Genomic DNA, 26,708 nt, shown 5'->3' on the forward strand with positions numbered 1-26,708 from the left:
GCCGTCCTTCGGCCTTCACCGGCCACCCACGTGTACCGCAGCTCAGTTTACAACTTCGCTATTTACCCGAGTGTGTTAATTCCGACGACCAATCAGCGGGGAGGAGGCGTAGCTCCGGCAGATTAAGCTCCAATCAGCACCTTACGTCCCAAGTTTTTTTCCCCCTCTCCACTTTCTCTTCTCTGCCCCCCACTTTTCCTTTCCTTCCCTCTCCTCCCCTTTCCTCCCTTTCTGTAAACCACGTTGAGTTTGTCAGTAGGAGTTAATTATTACCCCCCCCCCCCAAGTCTGGGAGGGATTCGCGATTAGTCCCGGCCGAAGAAGTTGCTGCCTGCCTGCCTGCTGCCATCGGCTCCCGCTTCCCTCCCGCTCCCGGCTTCTGCAGCCCAGTTCTTGGGGGCCCCTCGGCTACAATTAAAATGTTTGACGGCCCCTTCCTGTTCTTTAGCTCGGCCCCGCTCTTCGCTCTGCTGCTCGTCCTGGGCCAAGCGAGTCCCGAGACAGGTAGGGAGATTCCTCGCCTCTTCCTCCTTTTCCTTTTCCCGGAGCATCTTCGCTTAGCCTCGCATCCCTCTCTCGGGAAGGGGGGAAACGGCCAGGGGGCTGGCTCGAAAAACGCCTCTTAAACGAGGCGGCTGGTCGGGGAGTTTGCACGCGTCTTGCCTCCCAAGATGCGGGGTGTTGCAAAGCCATGAAATGCGGGGTATTGCAAAGCCCAAGATGCGGGGTGTAGCAAAGCCACAGAACGCGGGGTGTTTTAAAGCCACGAGATGCGGGGTGTTGCAAAGCCCAAGCTGAGGGGTGTTGTGTTGCAAAGTCACAAAATGCGGGGTGTTGCAAAGCCACAAAATTCGGGCTGCTGCAATAGCAATAGCAGTTAGACTTATATACCGCTTCATAGGGCTTTCAGCCCTCTCTAAGCGGTTTACAGAGTCAGCATATTGCTCCCAACAACAATCCGGGTCCTCATTTCACCCACCTCGGAAGGATGGAAGGCTGAGTCAACCTTTGAGCCGGTGAGATTTGAACCGCCAAACTGCAGAACTGCAGTCAGCTGAAGTAGCCTGCAGTGCTGCATTTAACCACTGCGCCACCTCGACCTGCACGCGTCTTCTTCCTTCCGTACCTTCTTCCTTTCCCTCCTTCCATCTTCTGCTCTAGACGGGGGTCCCATTCCCTCCCCCCCCCCAATCCAAAAAGGACGCCTCTTGTTTCCAGATTGGAAATCTACCCTGCTTTGCAGAATCGGAGGCGGTGAGCGGAACGCTTTCAATGTCTCAACCTGGCTAAGGGAGAGGACTGGCCCGGGTCGCAGAGCCGCTTTTGCGAAGCGCTTCTCGCCCGCCGATCCTCGCCGCATTGTGGGGTCTTGAAGCGCCTTTACCTGTGGTGGTGGTGGGGGGGGGGGTCTCCTCTCTTCCCCGCGCCTTTGCTGCAAAACGAGAACGTGTCTCGTTCTCAGCCATCCAGGTCACGGTTGTCCCGAAGGTGCTTTTTTCAAGAAGCAGATGGGCTTTCTGGTTTCTCTTTGAAGAGATTTCGCTTCTCATCCAAGGAGCTTCTTCAACCCTGACTTTCCCCATCATCTAGTACAGTGTTTCTCAACCTTGGCAACTTGAAGACGTCTGGACTTCAACTCCCAGAATTCCCCAGCCAGCGAATGCTGGCTGGGAATTCTGGGAGTTGAAGTCCAGACGTCTTCAAGTTGCCAAGGTTGAGAAACACTGATCTAGTAGTCAGAGCTGAAGAAGCTTCTTGAACAGGCGCAAAACGGCTTCGATGAAAAAACAGATAGTCCAGTTGCCTCTTGAAAAAAAAAAAGCTTCTTTCTTGGGTGACTGAAAATCTCCATAGACATTTAGCGATACAGGCGAGGAGCGAACCATCTTCAGAGGAAATCCAGAAAGTCCAGTTGCCTCTTGAAAAAAAGCACCTTTGAGACAAAAACGTTAAAACTGCCACTGCCTGGGCTGTCTTCTCACCAGTGGCTGATCAGACTTCTGGTTTCACAAAAGGAGTCCACCTTTCCAAGATTCAGCTCCAGTGGGCTGAGTTAATACAACATGCCATGTTTAAGTCGTCGGTGTGTTGGTGTAGAAAAACACACAACTTTCCACTTGGGCTGCAACCTGCTGAGCATTTCTGAGGATGCTTGATAGGAATGAGGATGTCAGGTTAGGGTTTTTAGGTTTAGGTTTAGGTTTTATTCGACTTGTATGCCGCCCTATTCCCGAGGGACTCAGGACGGCTAACAAAACCAAGGACCGGGGGGGGGGGGTACAATACAAAAAGGAAAACCACAAAAAACAAACAACAGTACAAAACAGTCTAAAAGGTCTCAACATGCATACCCATTCAAGTAGGGGATGGAACTCAGCAGCCCCAGGCCTGCTGGAACAGCCAGGTCTTGACGGCTTTACGGAAAGCCTGAAGGGTGGTGAGGGTCCGAATCTCCACGGGGAGATCGTTCCAAAGAGCCGGAGCAGCCACAGAGAAGGCCCTCCTCCGGGTGGTTGCCAGCCGACATTGGCCGGCAGATGGAATTCGGAGGAGGCCTAATCCGTGGGATCTAATGGGTCTTTGGGAGGTAATCGGCAGGAGGCGGTCTCTCAAGTAGGGAAACGAGGCAAGCAAATTTCTGTTAGGTGAGACGTTCGTTAAGTGAGTTTTGCCCCATTCTGCGGCGTTTTCTTGCCACCGTTGTTAAGTGAATCAGTGCAGTAGATGAGTTAGTAACACAGTTATTACTAACATATCTGGTTCCCCCATTGATTTTGCTAATCGAAATCAATTGACACACACATACACCTGGGACACTACAATGGGCCAAAGTATGAATCAGTTGCCAGGCATCTGAAGTTGTATCATTTGTTCACGGGATTGCCACAAAGGTTGTAATTGTGAAAAATGGCCATAAGTTACTTTTTTTCAGCGCTGTTGTGACTTTGAATGGTCACTAAGTGAACTGTTGTAAAGAGAGGACTACCTGTACTTGAGTATCCTGTAGCTGTTTTACTGTATAGTTCTACCGTATGCTGTGAGGTTCCTTTGGGCTTGAAGATAATTGTAGGACAGTAAGATTTGGCTGCTCTCACCAGAAGTGGAGGATCTCCAGAAAGTCCAGCCAGGACTTCTACTGGGTGCATTGCAGTGGTGGGTTTCAAAAAACTGTGGGAGTGGCTTGTCGGCCATGTGACTGGGTGGGTGTGGCCAACTTGTAAAATGTGGTGAAACTCACTTAACAACGCTCTTGCTTAGCAACCGAAATGTTGGCTCAGAAACTCTGGCATTTGAAGCACGCAAGTCTTAAAGCTGTTAAGTTACAAGACCCTCGCACCCCTAACCCTTTAGAAAAAAAACCCCAGGATGTTCAAACTTGACAGCTTTAAGACTTGTGGACTTCAACTCCCAGAATTCCACCTCTCGCTCTTCATCTTGATGATGTGCGGACGGGCGGGGGGAGGGAGCTGGAACCGGTTCTAAACAGCACTGTAGATTTGTGGAACCTCTTCTATAGAAGAGGTTAGAACTGGCAGGAACCCATCCCTGGTGCATCGTATGATACTGGCATATGGCTCTAGCATATGGCTTCTGTGCCATATGCCAAATAAATTAACCTGGAAATCCCAGTGTGAAATTCTAATGAGCCACTATTGGCATACAAGGTACTCTTGGGAGAGATTCCACGTAGCACTTCCTCCTTCGTTTTCTGTCTTTTCGGGGGATCTTTCTCCAGCCTTGATCTGGGACCCTGACAAGAGATTCTGGATTTCAGCTTAGATAAGGTCTGACTCCTTCAGAACGTATCTCAGTTCTTGCCTTCAGAAGTGGTGGATGCTTCTTCACTGGAGGCTTTTAAGAAGAGACTGGACAGTCACTTGTTTGAAATGGTATAGTTTCTCCTGCTTGAGCGGTGGGGGGGGGGTGGACTAGAAGACCTCCAAGGACCCTTCCAGCTCTATTCTGATGGACTGAAATCCTGCAAAGTAGCTCCATTCCAGAAGATTAAGAAGAACTTTCTGGAGCATGCTCTAGATCTTTCTCGTCTAGCTAGATTTTTTGGGGAAGCTCACAGATTTATGATGGATAAAGAGCTTTTTTTGTCATTTCCTAACAACTAGCATTGTGTGGTGGCCTGCCAGTGGCCAGCAGAGCTGGCAGCAGATTTAGACAGTGAAGAGATTGGGGAGGAACATGGGCCAGTCCTGGGGTCGGGGGAAGGCTCTGATGAGGGCTCTGTGTTGGGAGCAGAGAAGGGGCCAGAGCCATATGCCAGTTATCAGCTGCCTTCAGTGAGGCAGACGAACAACTGGAGTCTGTTCCCAGTGTGCGCATGCGCAGAGTTGCCAGACGACGGGAACAGCTAAAGAACAGGGGTCTACTTGGGAGTAAGGCCACAGGTTGATGATGAATGGCCCCTCCCAGAGGAAATAAAAGAGGAACAAAAGGGGAGTGGAGTTTGAAGGAGGCAATTAGTTCACTTAATTGGTTGGTGACTCTCAGAGACTCCTTGCCAAGTTTTGCAGATATCGGCCTGTCAGCTCGCCAAATCAGATAAGCTCTGTGACTGTAAATCCTCCCTTGAAAGACTTTGCTGGATGTGAATGAGCAGAATTCACAGTCAATTGATAAAAGGAGTTTTTGTCGGGACAAGGAGTTTGCTTCATGCTCTTGGGAAGCCTTGGCCAGAACACACTGAAAGTCAGGGTTGATTCCTCCTGAGCTATGAATATTAACAAATTAGAGGGGAAAAGGTTGCTCTGATTGTGGGAGATTTTGGGTAGCTGGATGCTTTCTGAGATCAACCCTTCTTCCCTTTGTCCCTTGCAGCTGTCGCAGAGCTGGCCATGGTAATTCCAGAGCAGATTCCTCTTGACCGAGTCCCTTTTCTGCAACCCCCCAAAAGTGGCCCTAACAAGCCTCGGAGGCGACGTTCTGTGTCCCTACCATTGGCTGAAGATGCTGCCCGATTGCTTATTCGCCTGCCTCTTGGTGCTGGGCTTCATCCTACCTCTGATCTCTACCTGATGCTCCACCACGATGATCGGTTTTTGGCTCCTGGTTTCTCCGTAGAAGAAATTGACGAGAATCGAAGCATCTCCCATCATCAGCCAGTAGACCAGCTCTGCTTCTACACGGGCCATGTGCTCAACCGCAGTCACGAATCTTTTGCTTCACTCAGCACCTGTGGAGGACTGGTAGTTATCGGCATCAACCTATTGTCATTGTGGGGTGTGTGGGGGGGGATGAATAGAAGAAGGCACAGCCTTGCAGAGTGTGGGTGTTTATAGGGCAGAGACGAAGGTTTGAGAAATCAATAAGAAGGCTGGGAGCAGAAGGAAATGGGGGCTAAAACATACAATGAAGGGTTGCAGGAACTGGCATGGCTAGTCCGAAGAGAAGGACCAGGGGAGACAGGATAGCAGTGTTCCAATATTTGAGAGGCTGCCACAGAAGAGGGGGTCAAGCTATTTTCCAAACAGGGACGTGCAGTCAGGGGAGGCAGGGGAGGCAGGGCCTCACCACTGTCATCATGAAAAGAAAAAGAAAATTTAAAGGAAAAAGGCTAAGGTAGTTGCTGCCAGAGTCACAGTGGATGACTCTGCTTAGTGCTAACTGCAGGGGGAGGCGAGAGAACCACGTGCCTCCTTTGCATAAGGAATTTTTCGCCTTTTAACCCTTGCTTAACTCTGAGCAAGGGTTAAAAGGCGAAAAATTCCTTATGCAAAGGAGGCAGTGGTTCTCTCGCCTCCTTCTCTGGCAGCAGCAGGTCTTGCCTTTTTATTTGTACATTTTTTTACATTTTCATCATGGCGGGCGGACAAGAGGAGAGTTGAAATCCTCTGTGACACAGCTGGAAAAGGTATGTGGGTCGGACGGAGGGAGGAGGGAATTCAAAATTATTGTACTTTAATTTGAAAGTAATTTTTTATTGTGAGTAATGTGTGTGTGTGTGTGTGTGCATGTGTTTCTTTCTTCACTTCACTCAAACAAACTCTCAATTTGAGAGAGAGTTTGCTTGAGGAGAGAGGGGCAGCCCTCTCCTCCCCCCACCGGGAGCCCTGTTTGCACCCCTCTCCCTTTCCTCCTCTTCCTCTCCCCTTTCTTTGCCAGCTGCTGCCTTGCCCCCCGTCTCCTCTATCTCCACCGCTGTGTCCAACAGGCATCTCATGGTTATGTCTGCCATAAATGCGAGACGTCTGGCCTGTCAGACACAGCTGCGGGGTCGGAGGAGGCAGGGGGCGAGGCAGTGGAGTGCAGCAGCAGCAGGGACATTCTTGCCGCTGTGTCCGACAGGCGTCTCACGTTTATGTCGCCATAAACACGAGATGCCTCTCAGACACAGCGGCGGGACGGAAGAGGCGGGGGCTGAGGCGGCGGAGCTCCTTCATGTTCATCCCCTTCAGGGCTTTTCCTGCCTCCAGGACATTCCTAAACTGCACGAAGGCAAAGTCCCGGAGCTTCCCATTGGGCTTCCTGGGCAGGGAGGCTTCCAGGACTGTCCCGAAGGCAGCGAAGGCGCTCTTCAGCTCCTCTTTCGTGCACTTGAAGCTGAGGTTGTGGATGATCAGCCGGGCCTTCTTGGGGGGGGTGGCCTTGGGGGGCTCCGGTGCTTCCCGGGGGGCCTCTTCGCTGCTGCTGCCGCCTTCTCCTGCTGCCCTCCGCTTCTTCTTGGGCCGCGCCAGCGCCAGGCTGACCCGGCAGCTGCCGAAGATGCGGATCTCGCTCAGGGCCCGCTGCCTGGGGCCTCCCGGGGCCAGCCAGAGGTGGTATTTACCGGTTCTCCGAACTACTCAAAATTTCCACCACCAGTTCTCCAGAACTGGTCAGAACCTGCTGAAAACCACCTCTGATCCATCTGGTTGACAATCTTAACTGGGTCTTATTCTTTGGGGAGGTAGGGCTTATATTAAAAGCATCCTGAAAAATCAGGGCAGGTCTTATTTTCCAGTTGGGTCTTATTTTCAGGAAAACAGGGTAGGACCAGGTTGTAAAATGGGGCAAAACTTACGTGGCAACTATCTTGCTTAGCAAGCGAAATCCTGTGCTCAGTTGTGGGGTTAAGTTGAGGTCTACCAGTGGAAGATTCTGCTCTGAACTGGAAGCTGGACTAGATCATTTTGTAAGGTCCCTTCCATTCCTTATAGTTTGAGTCTGTGTAGGATCCTTTGTCCTTTCGCTCCCTGTATCCTGTGTCTTATTTGCCCTTTGGGATAAAAAGCTTGGTGAGGTTCAGCTTGGAAAGATGACAGAGCTTAAAAACAGAGATATATGCTCTGCCTTAGGTGAGCACCTGCAAGCAGATAATGGAATCCCAGCAGCTCCCTGATTGATGTTAGAAAAGGAGCTTACCACTAAAAGTTTCTTGGGGCTTAGAAGTGATCCGGCTACTTTCCCTTTTGAAAAGCTGTCAACATTTTTTCCCCTCCTTTGTTAAATCTCATTCATGACATGCCGAGTGTTCAGAATTGCCTCTCCTGGGCCCGCAGAGATGTACACACCAATGGGTGGAAAGACCTCTCAATTTTTTTTTTTAAAGGAGAAGCAGACAGGTGGGAATTTTAGCTGTGGTAACATTGATTGTTTGAGACAGGAAAGCAACACAACAGAGAGATTATGCGCCCTGCTAGCCAAAGGTTTAATGCAGAATTAGAGATGGGTGAAGCAAATATCTTTTGCTGTCTTTGCAGTGTGTTGCAAATAAGGGTGGGTTATTGTTTTGTTCCGCCTTTTAAATATTTTGGAAATACCGTATTTTTTGGAGTATAAGACGCACCTTTGCCCCCCCCAAAAAAGAGGGTGAAAATCTTGGTGCGTCTTATACACTGAATGCAGCATTTTTGGCCTCCCGAAACCCCACCCAATGTTAAGTACATTGTTTGACACTCTTTTCTCTTCCAAGACTCAGTGGGATTGTTAATCGGAATTCCATCTGGGGAAGAATAAAGCCATGATTGTGAAAAGCAGTTACACTTATGACATCTGTGCACCATACATAAATCAAATAGCACGGGCTAAAGAATGAGTTAAGCACTGGAGCAAGAAACATGGACCAGCTCCTATGGCTGGTCCCCTTCCAGCTTTGCTAAGTGCATCAGCATTGGCAAAGAGCAGACAGAGGGGGAAACGCCACATCTTGAAAAGTACTGCTAGACTTGAAATAGAGAACATGATATAACTTGGGACAGTTGTCGGCTCTATGAAGGCTGATCCCAGTTTTGTAAAAGCAAGAGCACTTGTGCTTAGCCTGCTCCGTAGTGTTTGACAGCACTCTCTGGGTGGTTTACAATCTCAGCATATTGCCTCCAACAATTTGGGTTCCTCATTTTACCGACCTCAGAAGGATGCAAAGCTGGATCAACCTTGAGCCCAGTCACCAACCTAGAACTAAGGAGAAATTTCCTAACAGGGAGAACAATTAATCAGTGGAACAACTTGCCCAGAGGTTGTATTCAGCTGGTTCGGATCGGTTCGGGTGAACTGGTAGCTCGGACACCCCACCCACTTGCCCCTGCCATTTCCTGTCCTTTATTTCCTGCTATCTAGCTCATCTCAATCACACAGCACAGCTGATTCCCCCCCCCTCGCTGTTCTACTTACCATTGTTGAGGTGGAAGGTAAGTAGCTGAACTTCTAAATGCTCCATTTTCCACGCTGAGTGCAAGTTCTTTAGGCGCATGTAAAGCGCATGCTCACCGAACCAGTTGTTAAACCAGCAGCATCCCACCACTGAACTTGCCCCCAGAAGTTGTGGGTGCTTCAACACTGGAGGTTTTTAAAAAGAAACTGGATAATCATTTGTCTAGAATAGTTGAAGATCTCTTGCTCAAGCAGGAAGTTGGACTAGAAGACCTCCAAGGTCCCTTCCAACTCTGTTATTCTGTTATTCAGGATCCAACTCCAGACTGCGGGCAGAATTTGCCTGCAATACTGCCTTCCAACCACTGCACCACCAGGGCGCTGTTTTGGTGATGGAGAAAGAAAGGCATCAAGGCAACTGAGACTCGGTACTGTCCAGTAGCCATGTCCTGAACTTAACACGGTAGACAGTTTGAGGTTGAAGCTGTGGGGGTTTGAGGATGCAACAACAGAGTCAGGTAGAGCATTCCAAGCGTTGACCACTCTGCTGCTGAAGTCATATTGTCTGCAATCGAGTTTGGAGCAGTTTACTTTGAGTTTGTATCTCTTGTGTGCTCGTGTATTGTTGCAGTTGAAGCTGAAGCAGTCGTTGACAGGTAGGACGTTGTAGCGGATAATTTTGTGTACTATGCTTTGGTTAGACCATAGGTGGTGTAGTTCCAGGTTCTCCAAGCCCAAAATTTCGAGCCTGGTGGCGTAAGGGATTCTATTGTGAGTAGAGGAGTGGAGGACTCTTCTCATAATATACCTCTGGACCCGTTCAAACTCACTTTACTTGATAAATTAAATTTGCAAGTTAAGCAAATGAAACTGGCTTACTTGCTTGACAAATTAAGTAACCCTATTTTTTGTCTTATGTAGTTGACTTGGCCTTTCTTATTTGGCTCGGGGTTTTCATACAAAGGAAACAGAATTATTGGGGGAAAGCATAGTACAGTTAATCGTGGATATCCCCCTGTAGTAACACAGCTTATGCGTATTTTAAATTTAATTGCACTGTCTAGAAAAACGACACAGTAGAAAAACTTGTGGGAGGTCTGATTCCCATGTAGATTATGATTCCTGTCTGGAGTTGCCTCTTCAGGCTCTGGGGAGGGATCATGTTTCTCTCTCCTCATAATTTCATTCACTTAGAAAACTACCTTAGAAAAACTACCTTTCTCTCTTCTGAGAAGAAAGTTGGGGAAAGTTGGATTCACACTGTGCCTCATAACTACAGATCGGGTAAATGCAGACCAAAGGAAAATGTGTTGCTTGGTGTAACGTGCGAAGCATCATTCTGGAGAAAAATTATGTACAGATTCATTCATTGGCATTCTTCAGTCTCAAAAGACTATGGAATTGTGTTCTGGAAAAAGTCAAAGCTGGAGTGTCCCCTCCAGCACGAGGCCTGGGTAGATTAATATGGAGGATGGACTGTTACCCAAGCAGCAGATCCCCCCTCCCCGCGTCGTTGAAATAGTCCAATGGAACAGCAGAGTTGATACGATTGGTTCCAGCTGCGTCATAGGAGTTACCAAAACGTGGTTGTACACAGTCACGAACTGCTTCTGGGACTCTGGCTCTGGATTTTTCCTGGAGGTTGACTCCCGAAGCCTTTTCCAGTAGTGGATTTAGCCACAACGCAGTGGAGGTTTGTAATCAGAGTTTCCCTTCTCCTAGAAGATGGTTCTGCAGCTTCATCTGCCCTTGGGGCATAGAGCCCTCTTCCGCCTTCAAAACCGTTGATCATCTTCTCCTGTAACCCTGGAAAGGGGCCCTTACGAGGGGCTACCAGCCGGGCCAGCTGGACCAAGGTTTTTTAAGGAGGTGTTACTCCTTCATCACTCACCCTTTGTCCTGGCTTGTGATAGGCAGAGCCTGGCTTCCCAAACTTTGGGCCCAGGATGGCAGGTTTATAGGTCCTTAATTTAGGACCACAACTGGATCTGGAATTTTGGTTGTAACTCATTGTGATTGTAAATCCAGGCAGCCCGATTTTGTGACCATTTTTACTGGGGCCATTAAATGAATAACACTGTCATAAGTCCAAATCTATTTTTGCAAGGGGACATTTTTGCCGGGAAAGCAGCAAAAATGTCACAAATTGTGCTCCCATGACTATGGGATGCTGCACCCAGTTGTAAATCTGAACCAGTAACCAAGTGTCCGAAGGCTGTCATGTGAACTGGAGGATGGGGATTAGCATGACATTTTACCACGTTCAGAAGTGCCATAAAGCACCTTTTCTGAGCTCCTTATAACTCACTAAATGAGTCATCATAGATTGAGGGGTACCTGTATGTGCCCACTAAGATTGGACATTGATTTGATGTGGCATAATCCAAAGGGGTGAAGCAAGTCACCTGTGCTTTTCCGATGATGTGTTTGCTTTCCAACGGAAAGGAATTTCTTTTAATTTTATTGTATTTAGAAAATGTATATAGCAGCCTACTCACAGTGACTCTAGGCAGCTTACCAATGATAAAAACACAGTATTAAAAATAAAAAACAATTAAAAAGCAATAACCACCTAACCCCCCACCCCACCGCAGCAACACACAGTCAAATAAGCCATTTGATGGGCTCCACCAGACTCTGGATTCCCCAGGCTCACTATCAAAACTACATCTTCAGAGTCTTACGAAAAAGTTTCAAGATGGAGGGCGATCTAATTAGAGCATTCCAGGCGTTGACCACTCTGTTGCTGAAGTCGTATTTTCTGCAATCGAGTTTGGAGGGGTTTACCTTGAGTTTGTGTCTATTGTGTGCTCGTGTATTATTGTGGTTGAAGCTGAAGCAGTCATTGACAGGTAGGACGTTGTAGCAGACAATTTTGTGTATTATGCTTAGGTCAGGCGGCATAGTTCTAGGTTCTCCAAGCCCAAACTTTCAAGCCTGGTGGCCTAGGGTATTCTGTTGTGAGCAGATGAGTGGAGTACTCTTCTTGTGAAATACCTCTGGACTTGCTCAATTGTATTAATACCTGATATACAGTGCGGATTCCAGGCAGACTAGCTGTATTCAAGGATTGGTCTAGCAAAGGTTTTGTATGCCCTAGTTTGCAACACAATATTACCAGAGAAGAAGCAGCGAGACCAGGCAATCTCATCCAGTGGTGTTAGAGGGCAACCAATAGTTTCTTGTGCCAAATTGATCAAACCATCGGTTGCCCTCTAACACTGCTGGATGACATCGTCGGGTCTCACTGCTTTAGCAGAGTAAGGAAGGTACTCAGAGATGATTCACACCCTAGTCAGTGTCTCTTCGCACTTCTACCATCGGTATACATCAGTGGTGGGTTTCAAAAATTGTTCGAACCTACTCTGTGGGTGTGGCCTCCTTTGTGGGAGTGGCTTGCCACCCATGTGACCGGATGGGAGTGGCTTGCCACCCATGTGACTGGATATGAAATTATGAATTAGTACTTAGTCCAAGTAACTATTCAGAATCTCTGGCATTGAAGCATGCAAGTCTTAAAGCTGTCAAGTTACAAGATCCTTGCACCCCTAACCCTTTAGAAAAAAAAAACTAGGGGTCTTCAAACCTGACAGCTTTAAGACTTGTGGACTTCAATTCCCAGAATTCCTCCTCCAGTCACGTTGGCTCAGGAACTCTGGCATTGAAGCATGCAAGTCTTAATGCTGTCACGTTACAAGATCCTTGCACCTCAAACCCTTTAGCAGTGGTGAGTTTCAAAAAAATTTGGAGCCTCTTCTGTAGGTGTGGCCTGCTTTCTGGGTCCACTGGTGGAACCTCTTCTAACCGGTCTGGTAGATTTGACGGACCAGTTCTACCGAATAGGTGCAAACTGGTAGGAACCCACCTCTGGAATACATGTACATGGGGAGAAAAGGAGTGTCCCGCTTCTTGTTGCTAGTGTCTGAATGCTGCGTAAATAAAGGGGTGGTTGAAGAATTGTCATTTCTATGGCACAAATAAGCAGACAATTCTACGCTTATTCTCTCCGCCTCTGTGCTTCCCCCTCTTTTGTGGAGAGCTAAGCCAAGAATGTTCAGCCCACCACCTATCTTCGGAAGAAAATCAGCATGAAGAAACATGACCAAAATAAGCACCTGTTCTTGGATCTTTAATTACAAAGTGGCGAAGGGGGTATTCTTGGGAACATGTCTCTACATAGCTACCCTACATTTGCATGTTAAGAAAGCTCCTCCTCAAACCCTCAAGATAACCTTTTTCAAAGACCCTAAAGCATTTAAAAGACCCGAAAGAGCAAAAAGCTAATACAATCCTGAGTTTGTATAAGCAGAGGCATAGAATGGAGATCACGTAAAGTATTAGTACCACTTTACAAAACCCTGGGGAAGACCACACCTGGAATACGGCAAAGAATTTTGGTCACCTACAAAAAAGATGTTGAGACTTTGGAAAAAGTTCAGAGAAGAGCAGCTAAAGGCCCGGAGACTAAATCATATGAAGAATGGCTGCAGATTTTGGGTCTGGCTAGTCTAGAGAAAAGAAGGGCTAGGGGTGACATGATATCAGTCTTCCAGTATTTGAGAGGCTGCCACAAAGAAGAGGGAATCAAGCTATTCTCCAAAGCTCCAGAAGGCAAGACAAAAACAATGGAAACTAACCAAGGAGAGAAGCAACGTGGAATTAAGGAGAAACCATAAAATGGATTTGGGAAAGTGTTTCTCAACCTTGGAAAGTTTAAGTTTTGTCAGCTTCATCTCCAGAATTCCCCAGCCAGCAATCTTAAAATTGCAAAGATTGAGAAACACACATTTAGGAAGAGCATGCTTCCTAAACTCAGTATGTATGCTGCATGAACTCAGCCACTGTTCCAAGGATTTAGTGTGACACTCTTCCTAGGAGTTGGATCCTAACTGCAAGAATAATATATTTAAGTCTTGCTGGGTTGCTCTTAAGGTTACAACTTCCTGTTGTAGCCTGCCACTGGCCAAAGGAGCTGGCAGCAGATTCGGACAGTGAGGACAGTTGGGAAGCAACATGGGCCAGTTCTGGAGGTTGGGGAAAGCTCTGGATGAGGGCTCTGTGTTGGAGGCAGAGAGGGGGCCAAAGCCGTATGCCAATTATCAGCTGCCTTCAGAGTCAGACATCAGTGAGGCAGACAAACAGCTGGAGACTGTTCCCAGTGTGCGCATGTGCAGAGTTGCCAGACTAAGGGAACAGCTATAGAACAGGGGTTGACTTGGGAATAAGGCCACATGTGGACAATGGATGGCCCCGCCCAGAGGAAATAAAAGGGGAGCAACAGGGGAGTGGAGTTTGCAGGAGACAATTAGTTCTCTTAATTGGTTTGTGACTCTCCAAGACTCCTTGCCAAGTTTTTTCAGATATTGGCCTGGCAGTTCTCCAAGCCAGAGAAGGTCTGTGACTATAAATCCTCCCTTAAAAGACTTTGTTGGATGTGAATGAGCAGAATTCACAGTCGATGAATAAAAGGGTTTTTTGTCGGAACAAGGAGTTTGCTTCACGCTCTTGGGAAGCCTGGCTTAGCATCCTTCCATTCCTAAGGTTTACAATCACCACGTATCAAAAAGAACGAGGATTTAGATCTGACGCATTGGTCAGAATGCCAAGACACAGTTAGAATGTCCAGAAAGAATTTGTTTTATTTCCAAACATTTCCTGCTTGGCCTAAATAATCTTGTGGTGTAGGGGAGGATGGCTTTCTTACATTGAGCTTATATCTTAATGGACCGCTTGGAGCTGTGCTGTGTTAATGACACATCTCGGTTGTAAGCAAAGACAAGGAATGTGTGTGGTATGTGTGAGTCTGTATAAATTACAACACATATGTAATGTAGATTGTAAATCACATTAAGGCAGACAGCTGTTCTATATCCCAGAGAGTTTGTTTGGGTGACTGCTGGGCTGGTATAAAGACCTTTAAATGAATGTTGTATTTCTAGCTTTCTTCTCTATAGTGGGTTTACATAAGAGTAAAATTAGAGGCAGAGGCGCCTCCTACATCCTTTGGTACTGAAGGATTGTTGAGATTTTGTCGAATATTCTAAAACCAATTTATATGTTGTATATTTATGGTAGCTAAAAATAGCTTGGTGGTATTGCAAGAGCGTCTGTAGAGATGGAGGAAGATGATTTAATAATCTTGTGTACTTTGTGTAGAGCTGGACTTTATTTTTTATTCATTTTTTATTTATTTGTTTTGTCGAGCGTGTATAAGATAATAGATATACCTACATACGAGATTATGATTATATGAAATGGAGACAAATAAAGGGACAGTAGGACAGGGACAGTAGGCACGTTGGTGCCCTTAAGCACACCTCTTTCAGACCTCTTAGGAATGGGGTGAGGTCAACAGTAGACAGTCTAAGGTTAAAGTTATGGGGGTTTGGGGAAGAAAACCACAGAGTCAGGTAACACATTCCAGGCATTGACCACTCTGTTGCCAAAGTCATATTTTCTGCAGTCAAGTTTGGAGCGGTTTACCTTGAGTTTGTATATATTTTGTGCTCATATATTGTTGTGGTTGAAGCTGAAGTATTCATTGACAGGTAGGACGTTGTAGCGGATAATTTTGCGTACTACGCTTGGGTCAGGCGGCATAGTTCTAGGTTCTCCAAGCCCAAACTTTCAAGCCTGGTGGCCTAGGGTATTCTGTTGTGAACAGAGGAGTGGAGTACTCTTCTTGAGAAATACCTCTGGACTTGCTCAATTGTATTAATATCTGATATACAGTGCAGATTCCAGGTAGACTAGCTGTATTCAAGAATTGGTCTAGCAAAGGTTTTGTATGCCCTAGTTAGCAATACAATATTACTGGAGAAGAAGCAGCAAGACCTTGTAGTAGATAATTTTGTGTACTCCGCTTAAATCAGACTGAAGGCGGCGTAGTTCTAAGTTGTTTAAGCCCAAAATTTCAAATCTGGTGGCATAAGATACAGTGGAGTGGGGGACTCTTCTCGTGAAATATCTCCAGGACTCACTCAATTGTATTAATGTCCAATATGCAGTGTGGGTTCCAGACAGATGAGCTGTATTCAAGACTTGGTCTAGCAAATGTTTTGTATGCTCTGGTTAGTAGTACAGTGTTACCAGAGAAGAAGCTATGCAGGATTAGGTTAACAACTCTTACTGCCTTTTTGGCAATGTTGTTACAGTGGGCTCTGGCACTCAGATCATTAGAGATGAGTACTCCAAGGTCCTTGACAGAGTGGGAGTCATCTACAAGGTCATATCCGTCCAGCTTAAATTTTGTGTTCTTCTTGCATTTTGGAAGCCTGTAGGGCCCTGCTTTTCCATCATGTCTTTCTGGCTAAAGCGGATTTGGGGGTGTTATCCCAGTTTGATTGATCATCTTAGTTTAGCCTCTGAATGTTTTTGCGCTGTTTCCATTGTCTTCATGTCCCGCTTTCCTGCAAATCGTGAACCATGTGACGTAGACACAATATCCTTAATATATATCATTCTCTGATTTTTGCAGAGTGGATAATCAGATCCTGGGGATCCAAAAGTGGTGACATTTTTGGCATGTTTTCAGCCAGGATTTGTGTGTGTGGAATATTTTGCTTAACCATGTTATTGACAAGCATTAAGTTGCCAAACATAAAAGGAATGGCTGGAAACTACTAATATGAAGTCTTGATCACAAGCCTTTCTAAACAGTGCCAATAAAGTGAATATTTGTAACTCAGGGTTGAAATGAGGTCCCTTTGGTGCTCTCCATGCTTGGTTGTTTTCTTGCAGACGTTTCGTTACCCGGCTAGGTAACACCATCAGTACTAGAAGAGAGTGGGGTTTGCTCTCTATTCTAGCACCGATGATGTTACCTAGTTTGGGTAATGAAACGTCTGTAAGACAACCGTCGTGGTTAGAGAGTGCCAAGGACGCCTCCTTTCTCAACAGTGTACCAAGAAATGTTTTGTCTTTTGGGATGAGATCTTGTTTTCATGATTTCTCAAACATTTTGGGCAGACCTAATCTCAATTTATTCTAAAAAAAAATCCACCAGTTCTGCCAGCTCATATGCTTTTCAAATAACTTTCCTTCTCTGGAGTCAAAAGGAAAAAATCCAGAGAAATTTGCAAAGCAGATAGAGGGTATTGGGGTGCTTTCGTAGCTATGAAGGCGACCAAGGGTTACACGTGAATGTTTGATCTTCTGTAAATTCTTTCGTCGCACAAGCTCCTCTCTAGCAATCTGGCATTCCTAAATTCTCCCTTTTCTATTCAAACTCAAGAAAAGACCACAGGAGAGCCCGCTTCTGTTTTGTGTTTACCCACACTGTGTGTGTGTGTGTGTGTGTGTGTGTGTGTGCGCGTGCGCGTGTGCATGCCCGCGTGCGTGCATGCGTGTGCCAATAGAGAAACTTTGAAAGGATGGAAAGAGGTGTGAGAAGAAAAAACAACAGCAGCACCAGGAATAGCATCAGGGTGGGGCTGAGGAAGACAGCAATCGCACTTAGACTTATATACCACTTCACAGTGCTTTACAGCCTTCTCTAAGCTGTTTACTGAGTCATCATGTGGCCCCCAACAATCTGAGTCCTCATCGGAAGGATAGAAGGCTGAGTCAACCTTGAGCCTGGTGAGATTTGATCTGCCAAATTGCAGTCAGTTGGCAGTCAGCAAAAGTAACCTGCAGTACTGCACTCTAACCACTGTGCCACTGTGGCTCTTTGGTGGTTTTGGTGCAACCATGCCCCAAGGTTTGAACCTTTGGGGCACTCATGATCTGATTGAGAATCTCCTTAGACATTTAACCTTTAGGTGGTTGTCTGTTTTGGTGGACAGGTTGGCCATATCCAGATCGGTCTAGAAGAGGTGCAGATACAGCCCGTAAACAGCTCTGAATCCTCATTCCATGGGAAAAAGCACTTCGTCAGAAGGAAGAGGGCCAGCCCGGGCCATCCTTTGAAGTCAACGATCCCTATGGAACATTGCAGCGTGTTACCAGGTGGGTGAGTAGAGATCCATATGGTTACAGCACTTAATGTTAGGCAGGGTGAGGGTTGAGGGTGAGGGTTGAGAATTAGGGTTAGGGTTAGGATTTGGGTTAGGGGTGAGGGTTAGGGTGAGGGTTTGAGGACACAGATTAAGTTCCAGTTAAGATGATGTATTGCTCATGCCTACACACAAGAATCTAGTCAATGTCCGAGTTTGTTGTGGCACACACAATCAGCACACACAGCAGGATTCAAAACGTCCTTATATACATAACAACACGTAAGGCATACAATACCCTTGTAGCAGTGGTGTAATTCTATTTTTTTTACTACTGGTTCTGTGGGCATGGCTTGGTGGATGTGGCAGGGGAAGGATACTGCAAAATCTCAATTCTCACCCCACTCCAGTTACTAGTTTGCCCGGACTGGTAGTAAAGGTGCTAGCTGTTTGCCCAAACCAGTATTTTAAAAATTGCTACCAGTTCGGGCGAACCAGTTTTTCTGATGATCAGCTGTGCCATGCGATTTATATTAGTTTTATATTTACATTAATCTAAATCACATGGCACAGTGGATTCCCCCCCCCCCCCTCACTGTTCGCTTACCTCACTGTTCGCTTACTCGCTTGCCAGGCACGCTGGGAGCAAGCTCCATACACCCGCACATCATTTTGACAGTCTGTTCATGCGCGGAAAGTCCTGCGCATGTGTGGAGGTGGCACATGTGAGTGAATGCACGCGTGTGCGCTCACTTTGCTACCGTACCGGTAGTAAAGGTAAGTGGATTTCACCCCTGTAGGCATCCAATAGGTGCCATAACGACAATGCGTCATGTGTATCATTGACATCATTGTGCAAATGACACAAATTATGAAATTGGTGCAATGGAGGCAGAGTCATGATAGCACCCAATTCCCCACTCTGCCCATCCTTCAGCACCCCTAAACTCAATAACTATACTTTGCAAGCCTGTGTTTATAGTTCAGTGTAACCTTCAAACTTATGCAAACATATTTTCAGCCGAAAAAAATCGATGGTTTTAGCCTCCCTTTAGCCTGCTGGGGAGAATTTGTGATGTACATTACATCAGCCTGTGGAATGCCATAAATCTCAGTTGTGTGTCTTCTGTACAGGGTGGATCACATATTACGTTTTAGACAATTGAAGAGATCAAACAGGCACAGGGTTGCAAGTGGATTATAACACTATGGCTGTTATAATTATAATGCTACGTTCTTGCAGCATATTAAAACACAAATGTTTCTGTCCAAACTGCAATGGCGGTCAAATATCCAACAAATCGCATTATGGAAACCAGAATATTCTGTTAAGCCAGTGTTTCTCAACCTTGGTCACCTGAAGATGCGTGGACTTCAATTCCCAGAATCCCCCAGCCAGCTATGCTGGCTGGGGGATTCTGGGAGTTGAAGTCCACACATCTTCAGGTGGACTAAGGTTGAGAAGCACTGTGTTAAGCTCTATTTTGGTACACTTATTTTGCCCTAATATTTTATGTAAGATGGAATCAGAATATAATTATATACAGAAATAAAGCCTAATAAATAATAATTTATTATGTACAGATTCATTTAATGATTGTTGGAAGCTGCAACGGCACTGAAAACAGTGACTGGTGACCACTTTTCACACTTATGACCATTGCAGGCCACATCCCCAGAATCACATGATCAAAATTCGGATGCTTGGCAACTGACTCATATTTATGATGCTTGAAGTGTCCCAGAGTTATGTGATCCACCTTTTGCGACCTTCGGACAAGCAAAGTCAATGGAGAAGCCACTTTCACTTGACAACCGTGTTATTAATATAATAACTGCACTGATTCACTTAGCAACTGTGGCAAGCAAGGTTGTATAAAATGGAGTAAAACTCACTTAACAACCGTCTCGCTTAGCAACAGAAATGTTGGGTTCAATTGTTGTCGTAAATCGAGGACTACCTGTATTGGTGGGAATTTTTTTATTTTATTTTATTTATTTTATTGGAAATTTATATGCCGCCCTTTTCCCTGAGGGGACTCAGGGCGGCTTACAACAGTGAAGGGAAGGGAGTGCAAGACAAGACTTAAAAAGAAAGGAATCGTGATTAAAAGAAAATTGATCATAAAAACACAACATTCACTCAACATTCGGGCGGGGTGAGAGTAATCCTATCCCCAGGCCTGACGGGATAGCCAGTTCTTAAGGGCTGTGCGGAAGGCCTGGACTGTGGTGAGGGTACGGATCTCCACGGGGAGGTTGTTCCATAATGTCGGAGCAGCAACCGAGAAGGCTCTCCTCCGCGTAGTCGCCAGTCGGCACTGACTGGCGGATGGAATTCGGAGGAGGCCTACTCTGTGCGATCTGATGGGACGCAGGGAGGTGATTGGCAGGAGGCGGTCTCTCAAATAGTCAGATCCACTACCATGGAGCGCTTTATAGGTGGTAAGTAAGACCTTGAAGTGCACCCGACGATCAACAGGTAGCCAGCGCAGCTCACGGAGGATTGGTGTTATATGGGCGAACCGTGGTGCGCCCATGATCACTCGCGCGGCCGCGTTCTGGACTAGCTGAAGTCGCCGGATGCTCTTCAAGGGCAGCCCCATGTAGAGCACATTGCAGTATTCCAGCCTAGAGATCACAAGGGCTCGAGTGACTGTTGTGAGAGCCTCCCGGTTCAGGTAGGGCCGCAACTGGCGCACCAGGCGAACCTGGGCAAATGCCCCCCTGGTCACAGCCGACAAGTGGTGGTCAAAACTCAGCTGTGGATCCAGGAGGACTCCCAAGTTGCGGACCCTATCTGAGGGGGATAAGTTTTGCCCCCCCAGCCTGATTGGTGGAACGTTAGCCAAATTTTTGGGAGGAAAGCACAACAGCCACTCGGTCTTTTCCGGGTTGAGTACCAGTTTGTTAGCTCTCATCCAGTCTTTAACAGCCTCAAGGCCCCGGTTCATCACGTCCACCGCTTCATTGAGTTGGCACGGGGCGGACAGATACAACTGAGTATCGTCCGCATACTGGTGGTATTTTATCCCGTGCCTTCGAATGATCTCGCCCAGCGGTTTCATGTATATGTTAAATAGCAGGGGGGACAGAACCGAACCCTGCGGCACCCCATAGGTTAGGGGCCTCGGGGACGATCTCTCCCTCCCCACCAACACCGACTGCGACCTGTCCGAGAGGTAGGAGGAGAACCACTGTAAAACAGTGCCGCCCACCCCCACCTCCCGCAGTCGTCGCAGAAGGATACCATGGTCGATGGTATCGAAAGCCGCTGAGAGGTCGAGGAGAACCAGGATGGACGCATAGCCTCCATCTCTGGCTCTCCAGAGATCATCGGTCAATGCGACCAAAGCGGTTTCAGTGCTGTAACCGGGCCTGAAGCCAGACTGGAAGGGGTCAAGGTAGTTAGCTTCCTCCAAGGTACGCTGAAGCTGTAAGGAATGCAGCTTTTATAGAAAACTAGCTGATAACCCACCACTGCCCAGATATTTATTTATCCCGACCAGGGGTGGGTTTCTCGCCCCGTTCCAACCGGATCGGTTGGAACGAGACCGGCGGCGTCCTCGCGCACGCACGCGGCGTCCTCGTGCACGCACGCGGCGTCCTCGCGCACGCACGCGGCATCCTTGCGCACGCACGCGGCATGCGCGTGCACGCACGTGGCACGTGCATGCGTACTAGTGTCTGCGCGATGCTCCAGCTGCTCCTGGAGGATCGCGCAGGCGCTGTATGCGTTCTGCGCATGCGTGGAAAACCGGGTAAGAAGCGGGCGCGGGTGTGCGGGCGCGCGCGGGCGCGGGGGGGGCTTATTTTGCCGTCATCCCAGCTTGTGAAATATACCAATTTCACAAATGTTTGGGAGAAAAACATCTCAACCCTTTCTGGAGAAAGGCTTCTTTAAGCTGTACGAATGTAATCAAGCATGCAATGGTTCTTTCGATAGCTGAAAACGTGCTGTTTTCCTGGGGAATCTACTGTTCCTTTCTTAATCTCTTTCTCCAAGATCTCAGCCAGTGATGTAAACTCTCATTACAGAGAATGGATTTGGTATAAAACCCAGCTGAAAACAAGGCACATTATATCCGCCCTCTGAAACAGGGCCATCAGACCCCCGTGTATCGTTCTGAAATATGTCGGCTTGCAAAAGTTTGGGTTTGCTAAACCGCATTCTTCTTGCAAAGTCTTAAATCGTGTGAGAGAAAGGAACATATTTCAAAGAAACACCCTGGCTTTATTTTTAACATCTAAAAGGCAAGCAAAAAAAAAAAGGCAGGCATGGAAAAAAAACCAAGGGAAAAGAAATCTCGACTGTTAGTGAAAATTTAAATGTATTTATTGACTAGCTGATGAACCTGCGTTGACCAGGAATTTATTCTTCCTAATGCTGTATTAGACAGGAAAAGCCCTGATTTCGGGCGACAATTAAATTTTAGTTATAAATGTTTTCCCTGTGCCCCCAGAAGTGTCAGGGAAAGTGGGGGTCTCCTTGTGGAGTACTGTGAAGCCATTACCATGGCAACTCCACTGCGCTGTACAGTAGAAGCCATTTTAGGGCAGTACGGTAGAAGCCATTGGAAGGCACAACAGCTGTGTCTTAAAAAAAACACCCCAAGGGGTGTCTTACCTTCACAGTATTTGTTTCCAAAGAGTAAGTCATCTGTATACCAAGTTTGGTTGAAATTGCTCGAGGCATTCCAGAGTTATGCTGGAACACACACACACGGACACACACACACACACACACACGGACAGACAGACAGGTAGATAGATAGATTTATGCAACCAATGTAGGTGTCACTCGACTCCAAATTAAGACAGTGAGGCTCATAACACAAAGCGCAGAACCAAGATTCCATCAGAATGAAAAACACAAATCGAGAGAACAGAGCTGTGAACCTGGCCAGCAATAACAACACAAATATCACACCCATAAGCAGATTGAAGAGAATGTAGTTGTTCAGAACAATCTGTGGGCTGGCTGTAGTCAAAATAAATTTCTTTAGATTTGCTGTGGGTTAAAATTGGTGACTAAGCTCACACCCTATTACCCTATGCTCAGTTTTGTTAATCCTAATTGGCTGAATAAACCCAATTGGCTGGGTGCACATATAATGTTAAGCCAGGATCACCCAACCTGGATATCCTCCAGTTTTATGGATTTTTACAGCTTGTAGAATTCTTTGCAGTAAAGAATTACATGTCTAAAGTATAAAGGCATCTATGGAATTCTAGGTTGGAGAAAATTGTATTTGGGCATAAGTCATGCGTTTCCTGAAATTGTGAGCTGTGAATTATAAAAGTATGGCTAGAACTATATCTGATAAGAGGCAGAATTTGTATTGTCCTGCCACTATCCTTACAAAACTTATTAGGACTTATCTATGAAGACCCTCCATGCTAAGATAAATGAAAATACACATCTTCTCAGTTGAAGACCAAGCTTTTTGTACTGAGTCGTGGTGGCACAGTGGTTAAAATGAAGTATTGCAGGCTAACTCTGCCGACTGCCAGGAGTTTGATCCTGACTGGCTCAAGGTTGACTCATGCTTCCATCTTTCCAGGTGGGTTAAATGAGGACCCAGATTGTTGAGAGCAACAGGCCAACACTGTAAACCGCTTAGAGAGGGCTGTAAAAGCACTATTAAGTGGTATATAAGTCTAAGTGCTATTGCAATATGGAGCCTCTATGATTCAATTTTATTACTAATAGTTGCTTTATTTTTAACGGGTGTTCTGATTTGGGTGTACTTTGTAAACTACTTTAAGATCGCAATGTCATGTACATTTTCTGAATAATAAGCAGTCAGAAAAGTTGAAAGACATTATTGTGTTTGGTCTTCCTTGGTGGTCTGATTAAACTTTAGAATCCCTGGTCCCAGGTAGGATATAGGAAAAATAACCTTGCTTGCTAGGAAAATAAAATAGTAGCATAAGCTATATCTGGGATGGAAGTCTCGAATGCCCTGAACTCCTTCTGTTTTTGAGACCACGTAGACCAGTAATGGCGCACACATGTGCTCATTAGGGCTGTGCTGCAGTAAAGCCAAACTTCTGGGTTCTAGCGCACATGTGCGCCCAATCAACTGGCCAGTGTGCATGCATACCAGAGGCCTGTATGCGCAAAGAAGAGCTGACAATCACGCGTACCAGAAACCTGGAAGACAAGCAAACAAGGCCGCACGTGACAGGTGACATGGCTTCATATGCCACTTTGGGCACGCGTGCCATCGGTTTGCCATCACAGATGTAGACAATACTCATTAGTATATTGTCTAAAATAAAGACAACTTGCCATTAACCAAGCAAAATCTTATTGCTTCCAAGATTTAGAAAAAGCTCTGAAGATGCTTCCTTAGTTTAGGGAAAGCGCTGAAGATTTTTTTTTTTTCAAAAGCCAATTATTTTATTTCCACCCAGCGTTGTTCGTTTTTGAAATTTCAAGTTGGAAATTTCAAAGTTCACAAAGAGATAATGATATTTAAGAGATTTTCTGGTGTACCTGTTCTGACCCCCCTCCGTGCGGTGAGTCACGCCGACACAAGATTACTGCTAGCCAATTTATTCACAGTAATTAACTCACAGACAAGACTTTGGCAGCAACCCAGACATCCACAGATAAGAAATACACACAAGAGCTTCTCCAGCTTTAGTATAACGGTTGTGTCCTGCAAAAGGTCTCCTCCCAAAGTCTCTTCTTATATACTCTCTTGGGAGGAGCCTAATCACAACCACCTGGCCCCAATTATCTTCTATATCTCCGTAGTTGCTGCCGGCGCTTATCTGCCCGTCTTTGCCTGGTGTCCGGGATCAACTCCCTTAGCTCCTCCCCACTGCTCCAGGGCCTGACATCTTCACCACTGCTCCAGGGCCTGACGTCTTCACCACTGCTCCAGGGCCTGACATCAGGGACAAACTCCCTTTGGCTTTCACCGCTGCTCCATGTCTCAGGCGCCTCTGGTGGACAACCAGCCTCTCTGGTCCCTGCTCGGAGTCTGAACCCTGTCCAGGTCCTCCACATCTTCCAGAGCCAACTCATAGGGTCCCTCGCTATCGGAGTCTGTTTGCAGTTCCAATGGCTCATGCTGGGCCACAACATATACCCATGGCCCAGGTATCAGTTGTGGACCACTGTTTCCAGTGTAGAAATCCTAAACATGTGTTGCTTCAGGTTTAAATCATTTTCTCCTGCATCTTTAACCACCATCCTTCTACCATGTTATTTCTTTGCAGCTGCAGGTTTAACTTGGCTTGGAACACCTGTTGTTGTGGCCAAAAACTAGGCATGCTAAAAATAGCAAGCAATGTAATGAAAACTCTCTTATGCCTTATTAGGAAGTACATGTTGTAATCTGAACAAGTGCATTTTTTGATGACAGCTTGTGTTAGATGTATTGTGAACGCAAAATGCTACAGGCTGTAAAACTGGCAACCATTTTGTATGTGTTCCTATGTTCCTTGACCTCACATTTTCCTAATGTGATGTTTTCTGGAACATACTGGCTGGAAACTCTAGGATTTACAGTTTCCAAATATATTGAGTGCACCAGTCAACGGAAGGATTGCTTTTCCTGCGCGAACTCATTCTAAATCTAATTTAAATAGCAATAGCAATAGAACTGAGAGTTATATACCACCTCATGGTGCTTTACAGTCCTCTCTTAGTGGTTTACAGAGTCAGCATCTTGCTGACCCAACAATCTGTGTCCTCGTTTTATCGAGTTCAGAAAAATGGAAGGTTGAGTCAACCTTGAGCTGGTCAGGATTGAACTTCTGGCAGTGGACAGAGTCAGCCTGCAATACTGTATTATAATCACTGGACCAGAATGAGAGAGGGAGAGGGAGAGGGGGAGGGAGAGGGAGGGAGGGAGTATTTTCTTACAATGTAGACAGATAAACAGTAATAGATGTTGTAGATAGACAAAGGTAGATAGAGATAGAGATGACAGATACATTAGATGATAGTTAGCAATAGCACTTAGACTTATAAACTGCTTCACAATACTTTACAGTCCTCTCTAAGCAGTTTACAGAGTCAGCCTCTTGCCCCCAGCAATCTGGATCCTCATTTTACCCACCTGGGATGGATGGAAGGCTGAGTCAACCTTGAGGATCTGGTCAGGATCAAACTCCTTAATAGTTGGCAAAGATTTCCTTCCCACCCCTAATTATCCTTGTCTATTTATGATGGTCACGCCGAATAACACTACTTAGGAATGAACGAGATGTATGTTCCTTGTTACAATTCAGGAAAGTGAACGTTTATTTTGTGGAACAATACAATTAGTGTCGATGATTAAATGAGCCAACAACAGATTGTGTTTACGCTCTCCTATATCCGCCTAGTAAGATGTTGAGCCTCGCTACGTTTACCAAGAATAACTTTAACCCAGCCATATCTAATCCCAAAGTTATTACAAAGATAAATTGGGAATGAAGGAAACCCGTAAGGACTACCCCGAACTGACTGGAGAATGCTTCTCTAAGGCAGCTGTCAGCATGGACCACCAGTGGTCCGCGAGAAAATTCTGGTGGTCTGCAGAAAAAATATTTGGAATTTTTATATTGTGCTAAATTAGAGGTCCTCAAACTACGGCCTCTGGGGTGGATACGTGCAGTGAACATTTATTTTGCTGCAGAGAGTCTCCCCTTTCAGGGTCTTTTTGTGTGGGTCAGAGGGGGGCAGAAATTCTGACTTGGGGTCTGCTTCGGCCTCCTGGTGTGGGGCTTTGGGCGAAGGCTGGAGGGAAGTGCAAAGAGCTGGAGGCCCTTCTTCCAGTGGGACTGCATCATGGCCTGGAACTGGCTGACGATCTCAGCCCTCTGAGCCTCCAGGCACCGGTACCTGGCCTTGCGCTCCTGCAGATCTTCCTTCTGCTTGAAAAGCCTATGCTTGTAGTCCTCAGAGAGGTGCTTCTGCTGAGCCTCCTTCTTGGTCACATCCAATTTGAACTGAGCCAGCTGTTTTGCCAACTCTTTCAGCTCTAACAACTGCTTCCTATTGGGAACCTAAGGAGCCCGGACGGGCAGGTGAAGAATGGCTAGGAAGGGAGGGGAGGGGGTGAGTAGAGGCTGATGAGGCACCCCTTGACACGAGTGACATTGAGTTGGCCACGCCTACCCAGTCACATGACCACCCAGCCACGCCCACCCAGCCAGTCATTAGGCAGATCATATTAATGGTCCGCGGGA

At 46.5% G+C, this 26,708-nt stretch overlaps 1 protein-coding gene across 2 annotated transcripts in view; it reads left to right on the forward strand.

Moving 5' to 3' along the window:
- Positions 1-294: 294 nt before the first annotated feature.
- ADAMTS17 (ADAM metallopeptidase with thrombospondin type 1 motif 17) overlaps positions 295-26,708 on the forward strand; it is a 156,640-nt gene continuing 130,226 nt past the window's right edge. For both annotated transcript variants that reach the window (XM_032233271.1, XM_032233272.1), the window contains exons 1-3: positions 295-504; positions 4,831-5,198; positions 17,367-17,529. In XM_032233271.1, coding sequence (XP_032089162.1) covers positions 420-504; positions 4,831-5,198; positions 17,367-17,529 — 616 coding nt within the window. In that variant the 5' untranslated portion in view covers positions 295-419. The remainder of the gene's footprint in view (positions 505-4,830; positions 5,199-17,366; positions 17,530-26,708) is intronic.

The sequence above is a fragment of the Thamnophis elegans genome, chromosome 16 (assembly GCF_009769535.1).
Source record: "Thamnophis elegans isolate rThaEle1 chromosome 16, rThaEle1.pri, whole genome shotgun sequence".
In the NCBI taxonomy this organism is placed as follows: Eukaryota; Metazoa; Chordata; class Lepidosauria; order Squamata; family Colubridae; genus Thamnophis; species Thamnophis elegans.